At 39.5% G+C, this 21,275-nt stretch overlaps 1 protein-coding gene across 5 annotated transcripts in view; it reads right to left on the minus strand.

Moving 5' to 3' along the window:
• Window positions 1-686: 686 nt before the first annotated feature.
• Window positions 687-21,275, minus strand: part of LOC124152499 (zinc finger protein castor homolog 1-like) — a 50,999-nt gene continuing 30,410 nt past the window's right edge. For 4 of the 5 annotated variants that reach the window (XM_046525452.2, XM_046525454.2, XM_046525455.2 and 1 more), the window contains 9 exons: window positions 15,251-15,376; window positions 11,954-12,098; window positions 10,874-11,126; window positions 10,276-10,492; window positions 9,650-9,787; window positions 8,847-9,465; window positions 7,546-7,668; window positions 6,515-6,632; window positions 687-6,295 (listed from right to left, as the gene is read on the minus strand). In XM_046525452.2, coding sequence (XP_046381408.2) covers window positions 4,004-6,295; window positions 6,515-6,632; window positions 7,546-7,668; window positions 8,847-9,465; window positions 9,650-9,787; window positions 10,276-10,492; window positions 10,874-11,126; window positions 11,954-12,098; window positions 15,251-15,376 — 4,031 coding nt within the window. In that variant the 3' untranslated portion in view covers window positions 687-4,003. The remainder of the gene's footprint in view (window positions 6,296-6,514; window positions 6,633-7,545; window positions 7,669-8,846; window positions 9,466-9,649; window positions 9,788-10,275; window positions 10,493-10,873; window positions 11,127-11,953; window positions 12,099-15,250; window positions 15,377-21,275) is intronic. The other variant, XM_048394370.1, reaches the window with a different exon arrangement.

Genomic DNA, 21,275 nt, shown 5'->3' on the forward strand with positions numbered 1-21,275 from the left:
GAGAAAGTTATCACTCATTACAAAAACAAAATTTGGCACAAAAATTAAATTACATTACAGAAACTTGATACAAGACATAAATATAAGGCTAGATATTCCAGCGAAAGCGTGAATAAAAAAAATCAAAGAAAATGTTCAAGGACAAATGTACTGGTAACAATAAATGACTTTGTTGATATAAGTATGAAATAAATAAAATAAATTACAGCTATTATATTGGTTAATTGTTGAACTGACTGACATGGAATGTATAATATAATGTTAGTAACTTTTAAGATTCATCTGTATCGTGAGTATATTCATTATAACACTAAATATAATTAATCTCTGGGAGACTTTCCAAATGTTCTCCTAAGAAGCAGCCTAGGGTACTAAAACTACTCTTAATATTCCATTTAATGGGATAAAATTAACCATCTTAAGGCTCTATTATTTGAAATCAACTAAGTGCACTTACCGTATTTGATGTAATAAGCACCCCGCTCTAACAAGCGCCCAGGGCGATATTTGCTAATATATTAGCCAGTGAACAATCCCAATTAGCACCCCTTCCGATTGATCAATGTACACAAGACTTATTTATTCGTGTTATATGCACCCTTAATTATGGGCAATTAAATTCTGGAAAATATATCTGTTGTGTATAATACGCACACACTTTTCTTTAGTATTATTTCAGGCTGTCAGCATAAACCACGAAAATTTACGATCTTTCAACTTTTTTTTTTCTCACCAAAATTATATTCTAATAAGAGCCACCTATTTCTAATTTTGAGAACGCCCTGGGTGCTTATTACGTCAAATACGGTACTCATAATTTTTCTTTACACAGCTTAGAATTTATGTAATGAACAGTGTCAAACAAAATCATATCTGTACTATTCATAATTACTATTGATTAACCAAAATTCAAGGACGCAAAATCCAAATCTATACTGGATCTAAAACAAATGAAATCTTTAAAAAAAGGCATAGCAGTGTCATTTAGAACAAAGAAAACATTCTGGAGAATGATAAAGATTCATGATCTTATAAAAGCACTAACATTCACAACAAGCAATTTCCTCACAAGATACATGACTCTAATCAATGCTGCTGAGAATTGGGTAGGAATGGTATTTGACAATGGAATGAACTGGATTTATGGAACAAAAAACAGGTCTAGTCTAGCTGACAGTGACATATCTAGAAAATAGGATGTTGCAGGATTTGTTTAGTTGAATATATAGACTTTTATTTTAAATTCTGTTATATTATATACAATAACACTGTGTGTACATCATTCGTGAGGGGATGAAAGTCAAGAGGCCATAAGTACATTGAATAAGACACACATTTCGGGGCCCAACACTCCACGAGTACACACACAATCTTCCACCTAACTCAGCTTCAGGCATCACATCGGTTACTCACACATCCTATGCTCTCATTTCATGCAGTATCAAAAACTGGTGTTTGGGATGAAACTGTACAAACACTTTGATTTTCACGAAATGAAATCTGAGCAAAATCTTAACACACAATGAAATATCTGCAAACTCAGCAAATTTCCTTGTATTATAACAATACACAACGTGATAATGGGCCACAAAATAATACATATCGTGCTTAACCAACAAGGTATATTTCAGGCTTACACAATGCTTTCTGTAATATGACATGCACAAATGATCTTTTCAGTACAAAATGAGAATATTCTAGGTAAAGTTCATATTATAGTATCACTATGGACACAATCCTATCATGCCAAGTGTACAACTATTCCTTGTTAACTAGAAATTCTTTGGATCATAAAAATTACATCAAGTTATCCGTAGTTCGAGACAATTAGAGTGGTGACATCACACCAGTGCCACTACAAATCAGACAAAATATCCAGTTAAAGTAGTCACAGTAAAATCGGTTTCACTGAGAACTAGTTTCTTGTCATAAATTGTCAAAACATTTATCCCATAAACATGGCTCCTAGCTAAGTTTACTATCCTGGTACATATTTAACTGGACCTGGGTCCTGATCCACAAAGTTTTTGCAGCGTTACGACCCATCATAACCATATAGTTTAACGAAGGCTTACTAATATCGTAGTGCTACAAACACTCTGTGGATCGGGGCCACAAAACGATCGTAGCGCTACGACTGTCGTAAGTCTATGTTAAAGTATGGGAGTTACGATCATCATAGCGCTACGAACACTTCGTGATCAGGGCCCTGGCTTCATGCTACTGATAGGCATACACACCCTGTGTATATCAAGCCACTGGACGAGGGAGCCCCAAGACGGATTGTGATTAAGACCTTTATGGTGGACTATTCAGCTAAAATGGTTGCATAGACAGGGAGGGTCCGTCTGAGTGCTGCACACGCCTCAGACTTGCAGTGACTCTCAGCGGTGATCTCAGATAGCATATTGCCATGTTCACTAAAATAATGTATTAATGATCACAGTTTCAATAGTCCTCTGTATTGAATAAATACAATATAAACAGTCTCTGCATTCTGCTGTTATCTCTGTACATTTATACAGCCACATAGGTACATCTAAATAATTACTCCTGCAGATTAGTAAATGACTACCACGTAACTGTTCTGAAATATAACTCACTGACTATACAGAAATATCTCGATACAAACCTCTAGATCAGGATTACAAGGGTACAACGACTACATGACTTGATAGGTACTGAGGCAACAAAGGAATTTGTACATTAAGTAAACAATGTTTGGATGACTCTGGGACATCTTGTGATCATGTGACCAAGCCATTATATTACAGATATTGCATGATCTGGCCTCCACACATATTGATGCACATTTTTTGTGGAATAAAAAACTATTTATTCAAAGAGGTAACAAGGAGTTTCTCCCCTTTTGTACAAAAAAAAGGCAAAAAGCACTAGTACTCAATAATATTTGAAAAATTGTCCAATTTATTGCTCAAAGTAATCAAATATGCAAACACCAGCATAAATTCAGCAGTTTATGAAGCATAATATAAACAGTTGCATAAATCCGGAGTACATCTTGAACTATCCACTGATATCAGAGAATATAAACTGATTTGAAGAAAATATATCACAGAAACTATGCTCTGAAATTATGAGTCAAATGGCCTCCTAAAATTGAAGACCTTGGTTATCACTGGCCATTGTCACAGTATTAGTAGCAGTGAAATCAACATGACTGATTGTTACTCAACCAATAATATACCAGCATTCTTTTCAACAAGTGATTGACAGGCCACCTGCCAATAGAAAATCCTGCTACAGCCATCAATACAGCAGAATTTGCATGACACCAGCAGTAGGGAAGATGTATCACATGTAATATGACTTGTTACATCAATATTAAGATATAATGGACAGGAGACAGTATAAGCCATTTGCTGCAGCAGTATAGAAAATATGTCTGCTTGACATAACCTAGGTATGTGTGGAGGCAAGATTGTTTGCTTCCCTGTGGGCGTGGCCGGCTAGACCGGAAATACTGGTCATATAACATACATAACTCACATAATACACGTCAGTATAAAATAGCAAAATATTGTACACATAAGGATTATTATAGTCACACTGGAAATCTTTGTCTACGTGACTTCATGAAAGAAACTTAACAAAACAAGAAACATGACCAACTGTTTCTGCTGCCCAGGAAATTAGATTCCTTGACGGTTGCCACGGAAGCAGATCCCATGTAAAGGTTGCCATGGAAACAGGTCCACGAAAAGGTTGATCATCAGCAGAGTAGGACGTCACTGTTTGTAAACCGATGCAGCAGTCGTGATTTAAGTCAAAACAAATCAACAATAAACTTAACAAAGGAATGGGAACAGTCCATGGGTATTATCAGCAGTGATGGTGTTGCAAAAAATATACTTCAACTCTTCTGCAACAGCGTTGCATATTCTAGTGTCAGCAGTGGCGCAGTGACGGTGTAACATTGTATCAATGGTCCCCATGTTGTAACAATGCTGTGTAAAGTGTAACATTGTTCATCACAATCTCTTCAGTTGAGCTCTTCCTGAGGGTGTTTCGCCTTATGGGCTGCCATCTGTGCCGGGCCAAGGACGGCATAGTGACACGACGGGAATGTGCAGTGGTAGTGAGTCTGCTTCTTGTAGTAGGAGCACATGGTATTCCTGCAGTCTTCATTGCCAGTGAACTTCTGAAAGCCATTGGATGCAATACTGTCCATCTTGCTATGATATTTACGGTGAGCTTGAACTTTGCTGGAATCGGCACAAGCGAATGGGCACTTAAGACAGTGAAAGTGTGATGACTTTATAGACAGTTCGCAATCTGAGCTTCCGCACGCCACAGACGAGCGATAGTGGTAGAACTCTCCACCCATTATGTTATCAAGTCTTTCGTGTCGTAGCACATGCTGGATGAAGCGTGTTCTATCACTGAAACCGTACCCACAGTCCTCCCTCATACAGTGATAATGGGTGGAGCTCTGGCGGTAGGTGCAGGTGGTATATCCGCAATCATCACCAGACCGATGTTTGGTAAACCCCTCTGGGATGACAACTTGATCTTTTGAGCTCTGCGGGCTTGACAATCTTCTCTGCTTGGCCATCAACATATCACTGTCGATGAAATCTTCATGCCTTGTAGCTATTCGTTTTCGTCCTGATCGGCGCGAAATGGACAGATTGAGCCCAACCTCTGGCTCCTCTGCATCCTCATTACCAGCGTCTGACCCTTGCCCTTCATCAACCACCAGAGGACCATCATCATAGCTGTCATAACTGTAGTTGTAGGAGTCGCTTCCATTCGTGGCCTCTTCTACAAGCGTCCCATCCATACTGTTCCCATTTATGTCCTCCTCCTCCTCGTCCTCAATCTCCTCGCTGCTGTTGTCGGATCCGAGAGTCTGTCTACTTTGCAGCATGTTAGCAAAAGCCTCTGGGTTGAGGTTGAGAGATGATGATGCCGAGAGCTCAAAGCTGCCTTCTTGCTGCTCATCTTCCTCAGCAATCTCCTCCTCTTCTTCCTCCTCCTCATCCACCTCCTCCTCAACAAGCTGTGCAGTGTTGGAGAGGTCCAGACCTGCCATTGGAGCAGGTTTGGGCATAAGGTGTACATGTTTGCCTGCTCTCCCTCCAGACTCAGATCTTCGGAATCTAAGACCATGTTTTCCCATGTGACAGCGCAACCTGGCTGGGTCGGAGAAAGCTTGGTTACACTCCAGACAGTGATAATGATCCTTTTTCTTCAGCTTGCAGAACGGCCGTCCACAGTTTGAGTTGAGAGCATAATGCATCTTGCTTCTCATCTGACCCCAGTTTGGCTGGGGAGGGGTGAGCCCTTTTTGTTGTAGCAGCACTGTGAGGGGCATGGCGCTGGCCATGGGAAGCTGCAACTGTCCCCCAGCCATGAACAAAGTCGACATGTTGGTAGGAAGTGCAGAGATGGTTGACGGTAGGGGCTGAGCCACCATAGCCTGGGTGCTGAGGGTATTGGCCATTGTGAGATTGCTAGCCATGCTCAAGGACAGATGTTGGCTGAAGACTGTGCCAGGAGCTGTACCGCGTATGTCAGTCAGGGGAGACATTGGGTAGAAGGTGCCAGCTGCCTTAACAATGTTCTTGTTCTTCGGATCAAGCTGTAATCCTGGGACTGCTGGGACGATGGGGATGAAATTGGAGACCTCCTTCTTAGCTGAGGCTGGGACTGGGGCAATTTTGGGAACTGGTGGCATCTTGTGTTTTCTGTCATGCTGTACCATAGTGCTGTGCCGGACGAATGAGTAGTCACATTTGGGCTTCAGGCAATGGAAGTGGCGATTAGCACGGTTGTTGTGACAGTGAGGACGTCGGCAGTCAATATTTCGGTCAAAGAACTCGAAGCCTTCTAAGATGTTGACGAAGTTGTGAAAGTCTTTTGCATGAAGGTTGAGAACATCCATCCTGTCGGTGGCATGATGACACCGAGGTCGGGCACAGTGGAAGTGATCCTTCATGTAATACATGCACTGTGTGTCCGGACAGGGCTCATCCGATGTGAAGTGCTTGAATCCATTAATGACCTCAGCCGTTGGGTCAAACTTCCCCTCTGAGTACAGTCTCACAGATTCCTGGATCACCGATTCTGGCAGTTCCACTTTCGGAACAGTTGGGATTTCAGTCCTGGGATACTTGGGAGGGCGACCTCGTCTTCGCTTTGAGAATTCGTCATCCTTGGAATTACCAAACTTGCCTTTTCCACCTGAAGCCTTGGCATACTCATGGATGCGGTAATGTTCAAGTCGGGCAAATGCTGGGCCGGTGTGGGGAATAGCATGGGAACACCCAGTCTGAAAACAGAATGATTATTTTTATTTTTCATATTTTTTTAGTCTTTCATTTCATTGTTGTTTCATTTCTTCTACCTCAAATATTGAATCTTGACGAAAACAATATGTATTATCATTTTATGTTTAGAGAATGTTTATAGGAAATATTGTTCATGAATCCAATAACAAAGCTTCATAACTTTCTCTTCTATTCAACACTGATATATTGTATGTACGTACCCAGTTGCAGTGGTAGTGCTTCTGTTTGAGGTTGAGCTGGCAGCTCTGGGGACATGCCTGTAGCTCCTCATACATCAGATACACAAGAGGTGTGATACGGTCCTGGATTTCATGGAACCTAAAACACAGAAAAAACTTTTCAGCACATCCATGGAAAAAAACGATAAGGCAAGCAACATCAGCACACATATGTGGGTATAAGGACATGAGAGTGAGTATTGATTTTTGCCCCTTTAAGCTTTGTTTGTTTGTTTGCCGCAAAATTCCAGCTATATGGCGGCGGTCTGTAACAGACAATTCAGTGATTGATATCCTAATCATCAATCCACGCAACCAAGTCAAGCGAGCCTGACCACCTGATCCCGTTAGTCGCTTCTTACGACAAGCATAGTCACCTTTTACTTTAAGCAATATTCTGGCAATATCACATGGTACACCAAGAATGGGACATACACATGTATCAAACCCTGGTCTTTAAGGAAGAACCTTAAGCAACAGACCACCTCACCATCTTTTCATCTATTGTTCTCTTATGAATCAGTATTAAATTGAGAAAAACACCACTTTGAACAGCATTTCAGTACCATCATCAAATTAACACTGCCCACAAGCCGGGGGCTAGTACAAAGACCTGCAGGTTGGTACAAATTTCCCAGTTTCCTCACTGATTTAACATTACATTTTAGTTCTAACCCTGATCACAGCGTGTCAGCTTAAGATAGGAGTAAAACAAAGTGATGCAGATATCAGACGTTACCATTTTGGTGAAACCTGGCATCCAATAGGAGTGAGTGAGTGAGTTTAGTTTTTTGCCGCTTTGAGCAATATTCCAGCAATATCAGGGCGGGGGACACCACAAATTGGCTTCACACATTGTACCCATGTCGGGAATCGAACCAAGGTCTTCGGCGAGATGAGTGAATGCTTTAACTATAGGCTACCCGACCACCCCACATCCAATAGGAATGCAGCTACCGGAGTATGTTGAAAGCACTGAGGTACTACATAAGAGGCGGAAACATGTAACTCACTTGGCATGCTCTCGCACCCCGTCCTTGGATCGGAAGAGGACCTGACATCCATCCACCCTGCAGTGGTAGTGGTCCTTGTACAGATACTGGCAGCGTGAGTTGCAGGGGTCATTGGCCGTGTACCTGAATGCACAACACATGGATGTTAATAACTAGTTAGTAGTGAGTGAGTGAGTTGGGTTTTAAGGCCGCTTTTAACAGTATTCCAGTTATATCACGGCGTGTCAGCTTAATGTGGGAGGAAAGCCCGAAGTCATGCAGGTCTCATACATTTACCACTTCGGTGAAACCCACACGCACGGGTATGGTGCTGACAAACCAAGAAACAAAATCGAACCCACAATCATAGGTTTCTGGCATGCCCAAGGGACGCAACTCTGCACAGCGAATCACGGCGCCTTAGAAGACTGGGCCACCTGTGCCCCCCAACTAGTCAGTAATGACTGATACACTTTGACTACCAGTCTCCATGAGTATTACAGATGGTTTTACAAAACAACATTCCAGCAATATCATGGCAGGTAATACCAGAATTGGGCTTCCCATGTGGGAATTCAAACAAGTGAATGATTAAACCATGGGCCCACCCCACCAGTCTAAAGCCAAAGTGTAAAATCTCCATCCACATTGAAAACTAAGCATATGCCAGTCCCATACTAAACATAAAGCCCACTGAAATAGTGCTGATCAACCTTCTTTGTCTCAGTACTAGCTGTATTTATTTTTCAGCTTAATGACTTTATGAACAGATTAATGTAGCTTAATTTCATCAAACATTCAAAATACTTTATTCACGGGTTATTTGAAAGACGGTTTTCATATAACAAGATATCAGAAGAAACTGAAAACTTGGCTAAAAGTGAACAGGGCTCACTAATACCCCGACCTTGACTCCAACATCAGCTGAAGAACACTTTTGTTCAGAAAATCCACTTATCAAATCACTGCACAGAAAGTGTTCCTTGAATTTGAAAAAAATCCATGAGTAGCTTTCCAGTTATAGGTCACACATATGTTTAGGTAAAAACATTCAAGACAAAAAATGAAAAATAGCGGGTTTTTTTTTCCAGAAAATCCAAAAATTGAAATCAAACCTCTAACTGCACCTCTCCTATTGGTAAAGAAATAGTTTGAAAAGGATCTATGCAGTAGCTTTCCAAGTCATAGGTTAGACAAAAACAAATGTCCCCGGAAGGAAGCAATTCCTTGGTATAACTATAACACCTGCCCTTTTAGTTTTGGGGCATAATAATGCAGTAGGGAAGGTTGGGCCAGACAGTTTGGGCACAAACTAAAGTTACCTGATAAGATAGGCCTTCCAGGACTCATCCTTCTCTCTCTTCTCCGGAGATGGACGTAACAGTTCAATGCCGTGTGATGGTGTGTTCTCACCGGACGACGGGGGATTGGAGCTATCCTTCTGGGGACTAATGGCAGACGGGATTGGCAGGGTCAGTGAATCATTCAGCTTTTCCTCAGAGACAATGGCCGCATGATTCAACAGCCCTGAACTCTGGTCCAGTCTCATGGTGTCCTTGACCTCTTTCGGCTCAAGCTTGACCTTGACCTTCCTCTCCATGATTGGAGGAGACATGCTATTACTGTTCCCGCTGTCAGACTTTTTCCCTTTGGGCCATTCCATTTCTGTCTTGATTTTAACAGGCAGAGACATGGAGGGCACGACCTGATGGGCCAGGCCTGTCCCCATTGTCATGGGCACCTGCGACAGAATCTGCCCAGCACCGGACAGAGCAGAGACCCCTTGTAAGGAGCTAATCACCTGTTGAGCAGGGCGAGGCTGGGGGGTTGTTGACTTCTGGACCTGCCGGAAGTTGCGGTAAGCGTTCTCAAAGTCCCGACGTTCGTGTTTACGTTTGTGGGAATACAGCTGAGCTGTTGAGTGCAGCACATAGTTGCAACCTGCAAGTAAAGAGGTGAATGTAAGCGCATGCCACTGATACATGTGTCACAATCTCTGAACATTCCGAAAGCAAATCTTCATCCACTTTGCAATTTGTATTCCTGTGATCTTAACTATAGATAAAACCTTCAGTACAGCTCCTTTTAGCTAAACGAGTAAGTAGAACAGCCTTCAAAGACTCACCTGGTCTGATGCAATGAATATGGTTGCTGATTTTGGAAAACCTGCAAGCCTTGTAGGAACAGTGCTCGTACTTCATGAATTTCTTGAACCCATCCCGCCCCAGGATCTCGTCCTTCTGATGGTAGCTCTTGTGCTTCTCTGTAACACAGGCAGTCACATACACTAGCTGACTTCCAGATTCCATTATCTACAGCATTAAATTTCCATTCTATTTTGAAAAAATACTCTGGACCCATTCGCCACCATATCTTGTTTTGAGTCCAACTTAAATAGCACAATGGAAAATTGCCATCCAGTCAAATCAATCTCAAGAGCGAGAGGAAGTCTGTGCAAAGTTAGAGACAGGAGCAATAGAGAAGATGACATATCTTCCAATACGAAGCAATGGTGTCCAATGTGTGCAGGGTATTTATTGAAATAGAATGGCAATATACAAAAGACATTAAAGTCCTCAACTATCCAGGGATCATTTTCATATGAATCTACTGTCATTGATAACCTAAATTCTAAAGACACTCAAACAATCAGGAACCTCATTTGACTCTTTCAAGGTATGAAACTGTATCATTTCATTGCCAGGATTATCAAATCATACGGGAGAATAAAGGGAGATAACTCTGTCATACCCATGTCAGCTTTGTTCTTGAAAGTAAATTTGCAGCTTGTTCGTCGACAATGGAAATGTGTTGTGCGTTGACCATAGAATTGACATGACGGAGTCCCACAATCCTCCGTGGCGCGGAATCGTTGGAAACCTTCCATGATGATAGCGGAGTCCTTGCGATGGTAGTTAGCATGCATCTGCACATCTGATGTGCTGATGTAGACTTTGTCACAGCCAGGCTGTAGGAAACAAACAACACCTTATACAGCTGAACACCAAACCTAGCTCTGCATGCATTAAGGACATAAAGAAGTTTTGACTTTCTCACTTACGGTCAGTTACTTTCATTCTTTACTATGAATTGTTACATCACATATTTTCAAACTACTTATGTGAACAGTGAAATTCTCAAAATTAATTTTCAAATTTTCATAATTTAAATAAGTAACCCATAAAAGGATTGTCACTGCATATATACTTCTAAAACAAAGTTAAAGAACACCTGATTCTTTCATAATAATACAGTTCATCTGTCATGCAATAACAATAAGTATAGTAATATGAAAGAATCGGGTGTCGTTTTAATTTCTTTGATTCCTGTCAATGAAAGACTTTCTTACCTGTAGACAGTGGTAGTGGGTCTGGCGTCCATTGTGCGTACAGGTCCCAAACTTATGGCTGCAGTCATCCATGGGGCTGAACCGGAGGAAGCCATGTTGGAGGGAATCATCACGTTTCTTGTGCCACTTGAAGTGCCGGACCATCTCTTCCTTCTTGACGAACACCTTGAAGCTGCAGTCCATACAGTGGTAGTGCTCCCTGTAGCCGAGGTCCTTGCAGTGGGTGCCGCCACAGTCCTCGCCATTGTGAAATCTGAAACAAGCAGAGAGACCATGTGACCTTCCCTGAACCTTTCCAAGCCAAACATGTCTCTCAATTATCCCTCAGTATGCTTTTCTTCTATTCTAGACAGACAGATTTAACCCTATAAAAGGCTACCATATATGACCGAAGATAAGGACCAGAAAATTCTGTAGAAAGGGGTCGCTTTATGTAAAGGTTACACTTTCATCAAACTCTTTGTCTGTTGGTAAAGAAAGAAGTACATCGTATCGCTTCAGGTGAATGAACAACGCTATAACAATCTCTGTCAAATGAAAATGTAAAATTTGCAATTAAACATCACTAGCCATTTCTGGTGTCCCCCACCGTAATATTGCTGGAATATTGCCAAAAGCGGCAGAAAATCAAACTCACTCACATCCTTCCATCATGTAAACAGATGCATTAAACAGTTTCTTTAAAACCAGTAAACCAATTGATAAAACACCTCCAAACCAACATTTTTTAATATTTGGCCTAAAATCTACTAATTGATTTATTGTGGCCTAAAACGTAATTATGTATCACTTATTGTGATACAGATAACATTAAAAATTCCAGGCTAGAATTGGTCCCCAGTACTCTACTGCTTGTTGTAAAAGGCAACTAAATTGGATAAGGTGGTCAGCGTGATAGCATGTCAAGAGTGGGTTGTCGTTCATAATAATAATCACAGGTTTGTTTGGTAATTAATTACAGGCCATCATCAACTATGTGGCATATTACTGAGTGGGGCACTAAACAACAAGATGTAATTTAGCTGGAATATTATGGCATTAAACAAGGACAAACAAGATGAAGACAAAATGGTGCCGTACCGCTTGAGATACTTGGTGTAATCCGGGCTGAAAGTTTTCCCTGAGGAGCTGGTGTGAGACAGTTTGTGCCCAGCTGGATTCAGGCGGAACTTGGAGAACTCTCCACCAACGTTTGACTTACTAGAGGATGGACTCGACTTCAAACCTGAAATAGACATGTCACTCATTAACATGGGATGGTGATGATATGGTGTTTAATGTTGCGCCAAGATTATTGCTCTTATATAGCAATGTGTGCATGTGCATGTGCATGTGCATGTGCATGTACTAGTCCCAATTCAAGCTAGTTTTATAGTGTTAGAAAACTGAGATACCATGGCACAGTTTTAACATTGCTACCACACTCAGACACAGTATATTGACTCTACGCTGACCAGTCCTTGTTTTATCCCCTCAATTTCAAACACCAGGCAGGGTGACAACAAGTTCCACCTTTAACGTCTCTTGGTATGACACTGAAGGGAATCACATGACAGACTGTCTGCTCTCCAGGCAGACGCTCTATCCACTAGACCACAGAGGCGGTCTCACTAGCATGTGATTGAGTTGGGTTCAACACACGTTTCGGTCACATCATAATGTGTATTCTTAATAATACTGCGAAAGCCCAAAGTGAAACAGCTAGAAGTATGCACAGGTACGAGATAACAGGCCAAAGATCTGCTTGGTTTAAGTCTAAGATTTGAACACATGATCCTAGGAATCTTTTAATAGAAGAGAAATTAAGGGGGTCCCCTGTCCTTGAGGTAGCTGCTACAGCATTTGTCTAAACGATAAAGGGACCCCTAAATCTTTACCTGTTATTATTAGGGCTATGACAAAGGACCACTGGACTTTCAGGCCTACTTTCAAACACTGCATCAAGCTAAAGGAAACACGAGTCTGTCCATCCATAACCTAGTTTGATAATGTTTTATGTTACTTAATGTAATTCGGGATCAATAATCCTTAGGCCTTTTTCATTAAACCATTTGTCCTGCTATGACTTAATAATTAATAATTTGACATCCCCATTTTCATCATTAAACTAAGATAAACATTAATCATCTTGGTACGAGTCAAGTGTGAGAATTTACTAACTTAAATTCAAAAACTGAACATTTGATATTGGGTTGGAATATTATAGATTGCCCATATCATCTGTAATTTCTTACAGCATGCAAAAGTTCAATAAAGAAAGAGATATATTACACACATACCCATAAGCATGACATGAGAGTAATGAGCAAGACTACATTATAATGCTGATCATTTCCTTAGAAACTGGTTAACTCATGACTATACATGTCATGCATTGGTTACCCCGACTACAGTGTAGGCTTTGACCTGATACATGCTGAAACATGATATATTCCCATATACTTGATATATAATCTCCCAGACAACCAACAGTCAGGCCGGCCCCCTTTCAGAGTTGGGCAATAGCAGTCTCGTAAAACTGACTTGCATAAAGCTCACATTTACTGACGAAAACTTAATTTCAATGTAACAATTCTCACGTTCCTTTGCGTAACTAAGGACATTTGCATAGAACACAATGCGATATAAAGCATTTGAAAATGTTCCGCAGAACGCTGAGTTGAGAAATGTGAGAAGCATGTCATCGTTGAGAGTGACTTTGAGAGAAATATTGTGGGAGAGTCATTATATACAGCTGGCAATTAGCCTACTTTGGTACACACTCGTACATCTTATCCTGTCCATGAATATCCCCTGTCTCTGTTTGTCCACTTTCACAGAAGGCGGTCATTGCCTATACATACACCACTTAGAAAACAATAATTAAAACAAGCTGACATAATCCAGGAAAGATGGTTATGGATGAAGTGCATAATATAATGTACAGTAATTATTACTAAAGAAATCATTATCAATGTTCAATATTTAAAAATATAGTAATATAGTCCTTCTCTTCTCCAAACATGAAAAAATAACCTGGTTTAGAATACTACAGCAGAAAACCTCAAATACTTTGTTCCCCTAATTTCTAACACAGATAATAAATATTGGACAAAATAGTTATAAAGTCTGGGCCTAAGGGCTTGATATGTATTTTTTAATTTAATCATAAAGTGATATTGATTAATGTTTATGTATATACAGTATAACGTCAATTTTGTAACTTTTATACAATTTTGTGACAACTATGATTATATAATCAATAAAGTTAGATGATAAACGGCAACAGCTGATCATCCGATACTGAATCTACGACCTCTGCTTTCAATTATAATTTGAAATTTCGAACCTTTCACACCAAGAATAACTCAAGCTTCCATTCAAACTTACATGATGAAAATTGAGTTCCACATTCCAAATATAGCAAGCACATATTGTGTAATATAAATGTCAAACAGGAATGTGGGAAATATAGGTTGAAAGGAACAATAATCATTTAACATCCTCCAAATTTTTCACGTAATGTGAACGACTGGACTTGAGTTTAATTGGCGGCACTAACCCAGTGAACTGTCGGAGGTGGGGGGAGGTACTTGAACTACTCGCACACCACTTGGTGCTGAGGGCCCTACACACACACAGCATGCTGCGATGCATGTGCATTGTGTGAGACGGCCACAAGATTCTTATCATGTATATATGTACAACTGTTGGTCTTTAGTCTGTCTGTTTGTCTTTTTTGTGTCAGCGATGTACAATCACATCATCATCTAACACACAGCATGCTGCGATGCATGTGCATTGTGTGATTCTTATCATGTATATATGTACAACTGTTGGTCTTTAGTCTGCCTGATTGTCTTGTTTGTGTCAGCGATGTACAATCACATCATCATCTAACACACAGCATGCTGCGATGCATGTGCATTGTGTGATTCTATCATGTATATACATGTATGTACAACTGTTGGTCTTTAGTCTGTCTGTTTGTCTTTTTTGTGTCAGCAATGTACAATCACATCATCATCTAACACACAGCATGCTGCGATGCATTATATGAGACAGATATTCAGTGTTCAAACCTAACGGAGGGGGGTCCTGAGGCCCTTGGGGTTTGCCACTCATACATATTACGGAAGCTGAAAAAAACCACATGAAATGTCAACTCTACAGAGAAATTTCATTGACGTGAATATAGAAAAGTTATTACATGCAATCATTCTACCCCTATCAGTAATATTTCTTTACAGCCTATGAGATGACATTCTAAAACTAGCCCTGACTTCTACATGACAAGATATATATCTATCTTTCAAAGCACAGCCAACATAATGCTACAGTGATTAATATAAAACAAAAGCAATAGAGTGAAACGCTGAGCCAAGGGAAGCAACTCACCTGCATGGTGCTGGGTGGCAGATGAGGAAGACTGGGTGAGCGGAGGGCTGAGTTTGATGCTGGGTGCAATTGGTTTGAAGGTGGTAGCGGGGTTGGAGATGGGGGAAGGGGTGCTATGCGGGTGACCTGAGAGAGAGAGAGAAAGATGCAACTGCTAATTACATAGAAAACATTCCATACATCAATATAGAAGAAACTTGAGAAAACATTGCAGATCAATACGATTTGTTTGTTTGTTGCTTAAAGACCAGTCAGCAATATTCCAGCTATGTCATAGACACCTGTAATTAATCAGGTCTGGGCCAGACAACTAGTGGTTGATATGAGTAACGTCCAAAGATGTTGGAGTACAACAACACGTTATCAACCATGTCAACAAATCTGACCACCTGACATAATTTAGCGGCCATTTACAACAAACAATTGAGCGCTGGGGACATATTTTGACCTTTGTTCACACTGGTGCAGATTTATACGAATGTTAAATCTTAGAATGAATATGAAAGAGCCTTCTCTATTACATCTTTATTTACGAGACACTGCTGTACATCTGTGAGGTGAGGTGAGTTGAGGTGAAATCGGGTATAACATCGCGTCCATGTGTGTGGATGCTTGTACTATTCTGGACTGATGCCAATTTATAGTGCTAGCCCACTGAGATACCATGCCGCAGTTTAACATGAATACCCCACTCAGACAATATACTGACTCCGAGCTGACCAGTCCTAGTTTTAGCCCCTCAATGCCGAGCGCCAGACAGGGTAAAAACAAGTACCAGTCCGGGTAAAAACAAGTACCATCTTTTAACGTCTTTTGGAATGACGCGGCCAGAGATCACACTCCGGACCTTCCGCTCTCCTTGCGGACGCTCTACCACTAGACCATGGATCTGTGATCTATACGAGACACTTCTGTAACATCTGAGATCCATATGCGACACTCCACTGTAGGTATCAAATTATTATGTCTCAAGTCAATTTATCATTCTTAACAGGGTAACCGGTGGTTGAAGAAAATACAACAAAATATTTTAAAAATTGTATTTTTTCTGTCTGCAGATAGAAAACAATTTGAATACCGGTAATTTTATTAATCTGGGTCATAAATATACAGCGTTAGAAATTGGCACTAGTCCTGTAGTCTTTGTCAAACTACCCAATAGTGAAGGTTTTTTTAAGGGTTTTACAATATGTTATCATAAAAGGACTAGTGGGCTAAACATGTTAGTTTCTATCACTGATATAGATGCTTGTATATACAACTTGGGTGAAACTGAGGCTTCATTTTATACAAATTGCCCATGTGAATCAATTAATACACAGTTTAGATGCATTTCATAAACTCCAAACTAGTGCTTATAAGCTGTGACAACATCATAAATGATGCTGCTTGTCATGATCACGCGAATCTTGATACAGATGTAGCCACACAAACTCAAGCTACACTTGACGAAACACAATATGTACCACACTGAAATCATACACTTTCAAAATATTTGACTCAAAGTTCAGTCTCCACACAACACAGAAACCACGGGAGGTAGAATTTCACACTCTGTTTTATACAGTGTACAGTATCTCTACAACTAGCTGGTTATATTTGCACAAAGATATGTTCAAGTTGTAGCCCAAAAGAGGCAGGACAGGAGAAGAAATGAAAGATGATGTTTCACATTTCCAGAAAGAAGGAAGTATCGTGTGTCGGAGACCACATGTCCAGGACACAAAATCACACATGAAACCTAAAACTGTATTTTTGATTCAAAACCTTTGTTTTCAGATAACAGGGCAATTATGGTCTTATCAAACGCCAGGGTAAAGTGACACAGCGACCTTAGCTCCAGCAATTTAGGAACAAAAAATCTCTTTCCACACATGCTATGATCAAATATGTAAAATTATCTAGGACATAAAGATATCTCTGCTTTAACACCATAATTTCCCTTTCAAGTTGAGCTAATGACTCTCATCCTCGAGCTTTCTAGATTATGGCCATTTTACTGTGCCATTCTATTTAACTGACATGTTTTTAAATAATTAGAATACCCGACAATACAAGAGTGAGTGAGTTAGGTTTAACACAGCTTTGAACATTATTCCAGTTACATCATGGTGTGTCAGTTAAATGTGGGAGGAAAGCCAGAATTGATGCAGGTCTCATACGTTTAATACTTTTGTGAAACCAACAAGCTCTGGTATGGTGCTGACATACCTAGAAACATAACCGGGACAAAACCGTTATTCAAACCCACGATCTGACAATACAAGATCCTAATCCACTTAACAACTTACAAAAAATGTTTTGAGCAAAATGTTAGAATAAAACCTTAGAGTAGCTTAGGAACACAAACAAATGTTTATCACTATCCTAAATCCAACACAGTATTGTAACATTGAAAGCTTATAACCAAGTAATAAAAAAGGATTTGCTTCACATGAATTTCTAGCAAAACAATAATTGATTCAAATTTGTAGTCATTCTGAAACCGGTACATGAAACACGAGAAAAAAGATTAAAGTGACATTGATATTGGTTAAACAACATAAACCATTTTCAGGTTAAACCAAAAAACCAACAACTTTGTACTGAAACATTCCATTGAGCTTCGCTAGTCTGAAGTCTTTCAGCATCACTCTCAACTGAATTTCGTCTCGTCATAAGGAGTTTTAGCAGCTAATACTACCAGATTAAAGAAATTTTAGACAACTCTGACTTCACCCGGGTGGCTAAAGTCGAAGATTTGATACACATGGGATCCAGAAGTCAATGATGTAACAAAAACAACCGACAACGTTAGAAATTATGAATGCAGTGACTCCTTGTAATACATCTCATAATGAAACGCAAGGGTTATGTGGTCCGCACATTTAAAATAATATGTAATAAAAGAAAAAATATTTTAAAAAAAAACTGATATTGAACTTGAAAAATCATAATAAGGGTGACTAAATATCATTTATTCACTTGTGAACGATATTCATCAAACAGTGCTTTTCACTAACAGGAGCCTTCCACTTGAAAACAGTAACAAATATGTACCAACAACTTTCTTTCTGAGTTGGCCTGAAAGTCAACTTTAGCAATAAAGACATATCAACAGAAGTTATATATATTCTCAACAACTATTCATCTACTGCTCACTATAAGATGGTATACAGAAAGCCTACCTCTAACTGACTACCATACCTGTAAACACACAACAGTGTATTGCCAGGAAACCACAGGTTACAACTTGTATGTAACTTACACAATCAAATGCACATTTATATGCTTGTGTAACGCTGACTGCAGTGGACGGTTTTACTCCACTAAATAGCTTTTGTGGCATTTCTTAGCTGACAGATACGTCTTTACAAATTAGGGTGATTGGGACTATATGCACTGACTATTGAAATGCCAACCATTTAGAAAACCTGTTAACACAAACACCTTCACTGGAAAGAAGATAGAGCAATATGACGCAACCTTTCATTCATTGCTTAAGATTTTGTCCTCCCTATCAAAGCCAGTCTTTTCAAGATTGTAAAATATGGCCTTTTTGGAACTTATGAGTAAAACTACCTTTTCACACAAAAAAAAATTGGCTTCAATCCAGGACCGTTGAAGAAGAGTTGGTGGGGACAAAAGGAACGACAGCATTCCCCGCAAGTGCACAAATAACATATTGAATTGTCACAAAACAAATCTCTCAGCTTTGGTTTGGTCTTGATATATTTACATTTCATTTCTCTCAAACTTGTAGGCCCAAAACCATAAACTCTGTGCAAAATATGCGTAGTTAGCCGAGGTGACATTTTGTGAAATGTATACTTGTGATCTGGACTAGATTTGGGTGTTAGCTGTTTAACTGTCAATTCAAAATATGTACGTCACAAATAAAGCTTGATCACAGCCTTCACTTTGAACTCTACAGAAAAATACTTTCCTGTCTAGATATTTTCTCAATGCAAAAAATAAATATGTATCCAGAGTGTAGCATAAAGACAAAAGTTACATGGATTAAGATTTGAACGTCGGGTTTGGGAATTGCTGGAGTTGGGTTAAATTGGCGGGGAATTTCTCTGTTGGGTGAGACAGAGCCTTGTCAAGACAAAAGTTCCGGGAAGTGTGTGCCAGAGATCTCAAAAAGGAGTTTAATAGTTGGGATAGCTGGCAGAGAAAATTTTGAGATTTTCACAAGAAAATAAGATCATGTTGAGGAAAAAAGAGATTATTTTCTTTAACTTTTAAGAAGTTTCCCTGAAAATACGACAACAATCCTCTGGTACAGGCTGACACACAAGGCATTCTTTAGGGATGGGTCGAAATGAATTATGTCATGGACAATGGAGGGAAGTAGAACAGTCACAGTCGTTACCCTGATATGAAATATGAATGTATTGTTTAGGTAAGGGGCAGTTGGGTATAGCTCCACACTATTACATCAGACCTTGAGATCAGGCTGGGAATGGCAAACCATGGAGATAAACTTGGCAAAGCAGGAACAGAACTAGGCATTACCCACTTGCCTGAGGCAATTTCCTATGTTAGTGATATTGTTCAAAAGACATTTCTCTTATGTCATATGTTAACTACCAATTTGAATGTATGTTTTATTTCATGACAAATAAATTAGAAAATTGCCCTTAGAAACAAATATCCAAATTTACATGTGCTTGTTATTTTTTAATTTCACATCTACTTTTTCTCATATTTTCATGTTTCTTAATCAATAAGCTGTAAAGTGTCAAGTCTTTACTTGTCCATGCTGTGTCTGGTCGTGAGTGGGGCTAGATATGTGAGGCATGGGCAGTAAGGGAGATGCTGCTTATACAACATGTCAACCCTTACCCTCCCCTCCCCTCACCCTTTCCTCCCATTGATACAACTGTAGACAGATAAATAGCCATATTTGGGGGTTCCAAATTAAGACTTTCCAGGAATGCAATGAATTTGAAGTAATTACACTGATGCAGCCACACGGAAGCATGACTAGTTCACAAAAACCTGTCAGAAATTAGGCCATTAGTTTCAATACTAACCAGCAACCCAATCAAAATATTTGAAATAGTTAATTTGAAATACTTTGAAGGGATTGTTTCAATTTTATGTAAAAAGGATAAAAATGAATTTAATGTCTGCTAGTCATTGTTTAAGAAGGGAAAGTTAGCCATTCAATGTATACCCCAAAAGGCCCGCCAGTTAACCGCCCTCCCACACACACATCCTGGTTTACCCATTCACCTTTGCTTCTGTATCACCTAAACCATCACTTGATGTCTCAACTTTAATTTTCAGGAATTAAACTACACCATATTATGAAGCTCATTGTTGAAACAATTCTCCTTTCAGCTTTTAAGAATAGTAAATGCTTGAACCACCAGTGACCCACGCCACACCATTGACTGACAGCATGCCTTCAGGGTATGCATCGATAGGTGCTCACACTATCGATCACTGGTTTTTTGGTTGAAGCTTGATTTCTCTACGTCATGATAAAGGTGTTAGAGTCCACCCACTCACTCATTCTTAGTTTATCTTCCCCCTAACCCTTCTTAACTTATTTATATTTTAATCACATTGAAATCTTTATTTGCATTTTTTTGTATTTTGACACTTTTGATAGAATACAACACATGTAAAATAACACATGTACCAAACTGTGGCTTCGCTAAACTAATTATTTCTCAGAATAGATTATTTCTTTTTTCCTATTTCACATTTTAAATTTTTTTATAATACATGTAATATGATACTAAAATGTTGCTTCAAAAAACCAATTATACCTCAAAATAGATTATTTCCTTTTTTAAAACAACCTTCCTAATCTTTCCTTGTTACTTCACAAACTTCTTTTTTGAGAAGTAAATCTCCGAAATAAATCAGGTTGTTCGTGTTGTCTTGAAGGTGAAATGTTTCCCTGAACAAACAGTGTCTTATCTAAATATATGTGTCCCCATTTATACATGACCTTCATACAGTACTTTTCAAGTTCTTTCTAAAAATGAATATCTTTCGTACTTTGGAAACAAGATATTTTCAAAAG

The sequence above is a fragment of the Haliotis rufescens genome, unplaced genomic scaffold (genome assembly GCF_023055435.1).
Source record: "Haliotis rufescens isolate VD_foot unplaced genomic scaffold, xgHalRufe1.0.p SCAF_13, whole genome shotgun sequence".
In the NCBI taxonomy this organism is placed as follows: domain Eukaryota; kingdom Metazoa; phylum Mollusca; class Gastropoda; order Lepetellida; family Haliotidae; genus Haliotis; species Haliotis rufescens.